This window comes from Eimeria tenella, genomic scaffold, assembly GCF_000499545.2.
Source record: "Eimeria tenella Houghton genomic scaffold, Eth_scaff2, whole genome shotgun sequence".
In the NCBI taxonomy this organism is placed as follows: domain Eukaryota; phylum Apicomplexa; class Conoidasida; order Eucoccidiorida; family Eimeriidae; genus Eimeria; species Eimeria tenella.
Genome location: NW_013541843.1, coordinates 440,816 through 444,550, shown reverse-complemented (window position 1 = coordinate 444,550; position 3,735 = coordinate 440,816). Strand labels below are relative to the sequence as shown.

General features: G+C 41.3%; 1 protein-coding gene across 1 annotated transcript in view; it reads left to right on the top strand.

Annotated features, from left to right (window-relative positions):
- Positions 1 to 25: 25 nt before the first annotated feature.
- Positions 26 to 3,735, top strand: part of ETH_00029150 (uncharacterized protein) — a gene marked incomplete at both ends in the record, with an annotated part of 8,782 nt that continues 5,072 nt past the window's right edge. Inside the window, 2 exons of the mRNA XM_013374272.1 lie at positions 26 to 797; positions 3,222 to 3,463. Coding sequence (XP_013229726.1) covers positions 26 to 797; positions 3,222 to 3,463 — 1,014 coding nt within the window. The remainder of the gene's footprint in view (positions 798 to 3,221; positions 3,464 to 3,735) is intronic.

Genomic DNA, 3,735 nt, shown 5'->3' with positions numbered 1-3,735 from the left:
GGTGGTCCCCCTCCCCCGCAGGAGAATGGAGGGAGGGGCCGGCGGGGGGGGCGTGCAGGTGCCGGGCGCAGCAGCAGCAGCAGCAGCAGCAGCAGCAGCAGCAGCGCAGCAGCGGCTGCTGCAGTTCAGCCCGCTGGCGGCGAGCCGCGTGGCGCTGGGCCTGGAGCGCTCGCTGTGCGTGGGGCTGCGGGGGCAGCAGCCGCAGCTGTTCGTGTGGGGCAGCAACGGAGACAACGCGCTGGGGCTGGGGATCGGGATCGGGGAGCGGGTTTTTCCCGGGATCGTCTCCTTTTTCGCGAAGCAGCCCGTCTTTGCTGTTGCTGCTGGCCTCAGCCACTCCCTAGTCCTCGTCAAGAGGCCCTCCGACTCCGGCGGAAAGCTCTACAGCGTCGGCCTCGGCACCCACGGCCGCCTGGGCTACCCCAAGAGGGGCCCCGCCGCCGCTGCTGCTGCACCGCAGCAGCAGCAGCAGCAGCAGCAGCAGCAGCAGCAGCAGCAGGAGGAGGAGGAGAGCTGGTTCGCCGCGCAGTTCCACCGCGTGCGCTTCCCCGACCGATCCCGGATCGCCCTGGTGAGCTGTGGGGCCGCGCACAGCCTCGCTGTCTCCGACGCGGGGGCCCTCTTCAGTTGGGGACAGAACTGCCAGGGGGCCCTCGGGCTCGGAGACACTGCGCCGCGGCAGACGCCCCACCGGGTGTACGTACACCCCGCCGCCTTCGTCACCCACGCGGCCGCCGGCGCCAAACACAGTCTCTGCTGTCTCCACGACGGCTCTTGCTGGGCCTGGGGCGCCGGAGGTTGGTTCTTTTTTCTTTTCTTTTGCTTTTTTTCTTTTCTCCAGCTTTCGGTGGCTCTTTTTGCCGTTTTCGCCCTTTTTTGGCTCTTTTTGGCTTTTCGTCTCCTTTTGTCTTTTTGTCTCCTTTTGTCTTTTTGTCTCCTTTTGTCTTTTCGTCTCCTTTTGTCTTTTCGTCTCCTTTTGTCTTTTCGTCTCCTTCTGTCTTTTCGTCTCCTTCTGTCTTTTCGTCTTCTTCTGTCTTTTCGTCTCCCTACTGTCTCCACAACGACACTTGCTCGGCCTGGGGGGCTGGAGGTTAGTTCTTTGTTCTTTTATTCTTTTTATTCTTTTGTTCTTTACTTCTTTTATTTCTTTATTTCTTTTATGTCTTTTCTGCAGCTTTTGGTGTCTCTTTTGCCTTTTTCTGTCTCTTTTTGGCTATTTTTTGCTTTTTTTTTGGCTCTTTTTGGCTTTTTTTGTCTCCTTTTATCTCTTTTTGTCTCCTTTTGTGTCTCTTTAATGGTCTTTATTGTCTCCAAGATGGGATTTGTTGGGCTTGGGGGGCTGGGGATTAGTTGTTTATTTCATTTATTTCTTTTACTGTCTCCTTTTGCCTCGTTTTGGTTTCCTTTTTGTTTCTTTTTTCTCTTCTCATTTGTCCCTTTTTGTCTCCTCAGTTGTCTCTCTTGTGACCTCGTCACTGTTTTAATTGTCTCTCCTTTCATCTCTTTTTGTATCTTTTTTGTCCCCTTCTTGTATCCTTTTTGTCCACTTTTTGTCTCTTTTTTGTCTCTTTTTAATCTCCTTTTTCTCCTCCCTTTGTCTCCTTTTTGTCTCTCTTTTGTCCCTTTTTTGTTTCTTTTCTGTTTCTGTTTTGTCTCCTTTTTGTCTTTTATTTTCTTTTTTCAGTTTGCTGTCTCTTGGGTCTCTTTTTGTCCCCTTTGCCTCCCCAGGGCTCTCTTTTGTTTTTTATTTTCACTTTCATTTCTATTTTTATTTCTCTTTTTATTTCCATTTTTATTTCTCTTTTTATTTCTCCTTTTATTTCTATTTCTATTTTTTATTTCTATTTCTCTTTTTATTTATTTATTTTTTTATCTTTATTTTTCTTTTTATTTTCTTAGTTTTATTTCCCATTTTTATATTTCCTCCCCAACTGTCCCTTTCATTTTCTTTATTGTCCCTTTTCTCTTTTGAAGAATCTCCTTTATCTCTTTTTTATTTGTCTCTTGTTTTTTATTCTTTTTAATTTTTTCTTTTATCCCAATTATCTCTTTTATTGTTTCCCCAATTGTCTCTTTATTTCCTTTATTTTCTTTAATTGTCTCTTTAGTCTCTTTAGTCTCTTCAGTGGTTTCTTCATCATTTTTAATTGTCTCTTTCTTATCTTCAATTGTTTTTTTATTATCTTTAACTGCTTTCTTTATCTTCAATTGTCTCTTTATTACCTTTAATTATCTCTTCATTGTTTTTAATATCTCTTTATTATTTTTAATTATCTCTGTAAGTATTCCTTTATTATTTTTTACTGTCTCTTTACTATTTTTAATTGTCTCTTTACAATTTTTAATTATCTCTTTATTATTTCTAATTGTCTGTTTGTTATCTTTATCTCTTTAATCTCTTTGATTGTCTCTTATTATCTTTAATTGTCTCTTCATTATTTTTAATTGCTTTTTATTATCTCTAATTGTTTTTTATTATCTTTAATTATTTTTATCTCTAATTGTTTATTATTATCTTTAGTTTTAAAATATTCCTCTAAAACTCGACATCTATTTTTTTAAACTTTAAAGCCATTTCATAATTGTTGAAAATCTCTTTAACTATTTCTTCAATTTCTAAATTTTAAAAGTTTTTATAACTATTTCTTTTAACTTTCAAATCTTTAAAACCTTTAAAATTATCTCTTAAACATTGGAAACCTCTTTAATTATTTATTCAATCTTAAAAGTCTTTAAAATCATTCCTGAAACATTTTAAAATCTTAACTATTTCTTTGATCTTAAAATCTTTTATCTATTAAAAAATGTAAAATATCTTTATTGTTTGATCTTAAAAGTCTTCAATAAAACCATTTCTTAAACATTTAAAACTTCGTTATTTCTTTAACGTTAAAAGCCTTTAAATAATAAATAAATAAACAAATAATATATATTTACTTCTTCAACATTCAAAGCCTTTAAAACAGTCTTATAAACAGTAAAGTATATATATTTCTTCAACTTTAAAAGTTTTTAAAATTATTTCAAAACATTAAAACATCTTTGTTTCCTCAACTTCAAAAGTCTTTAAATAAATTTATTTCTTGAACATTAAAAGCCTCTAAAACAATTTCACAAACAGTAAAATGCATTTATTTCTTCAACTTCAAAAGTTGTTAAAACTATTTCAAAACAAAAAAGTCCAGAATGCTTCTGTCTCCTTCGGTATCTCCCTTCTGCAGCAAGCGGGCGTCTGGGCCTGGGCCACACGCGGGGCGCGCTGCTGCCCGCGCTGCTGCAGCAGCTGCAGCAGCAGCAAATTGTTTTTGTTGCTGCTGGCGAAAGCCACAGTGCTGCAGTGGACCGGCGCGGGTGTACGTACACCTGGGGAGGGGGGGCCTTCTTCCGACTCGGACACGGAGACGAAAATGACTGCCCCACTCCCCGACTTCTCGAAACCCTAGGAGGCATTCCCATCATCCAAGTGAGGGTTTAGGGTTTAGAGTTTAGGGTTTAGGGTTTGGGGTTTGGGGGAGGGCATAGGGGTGAAAGGGGAGGCTCGGTTGGGACTGCCCCACTCCCCGACTTCTCGAAACCCTAGGAGGCATTCCCATCATCCAAGTGAGGGTTTAGGGTTTAGGGTTTAGGGTTTAGGGTTTGGGGTTTGGGGGAGGGCATAGGGGTGAAAGGGAAGGCTCGGTTGGGACTGCCCCACTCCCCGACTTCTCGAAACCCTAGGAGGCATTCCCATCATCC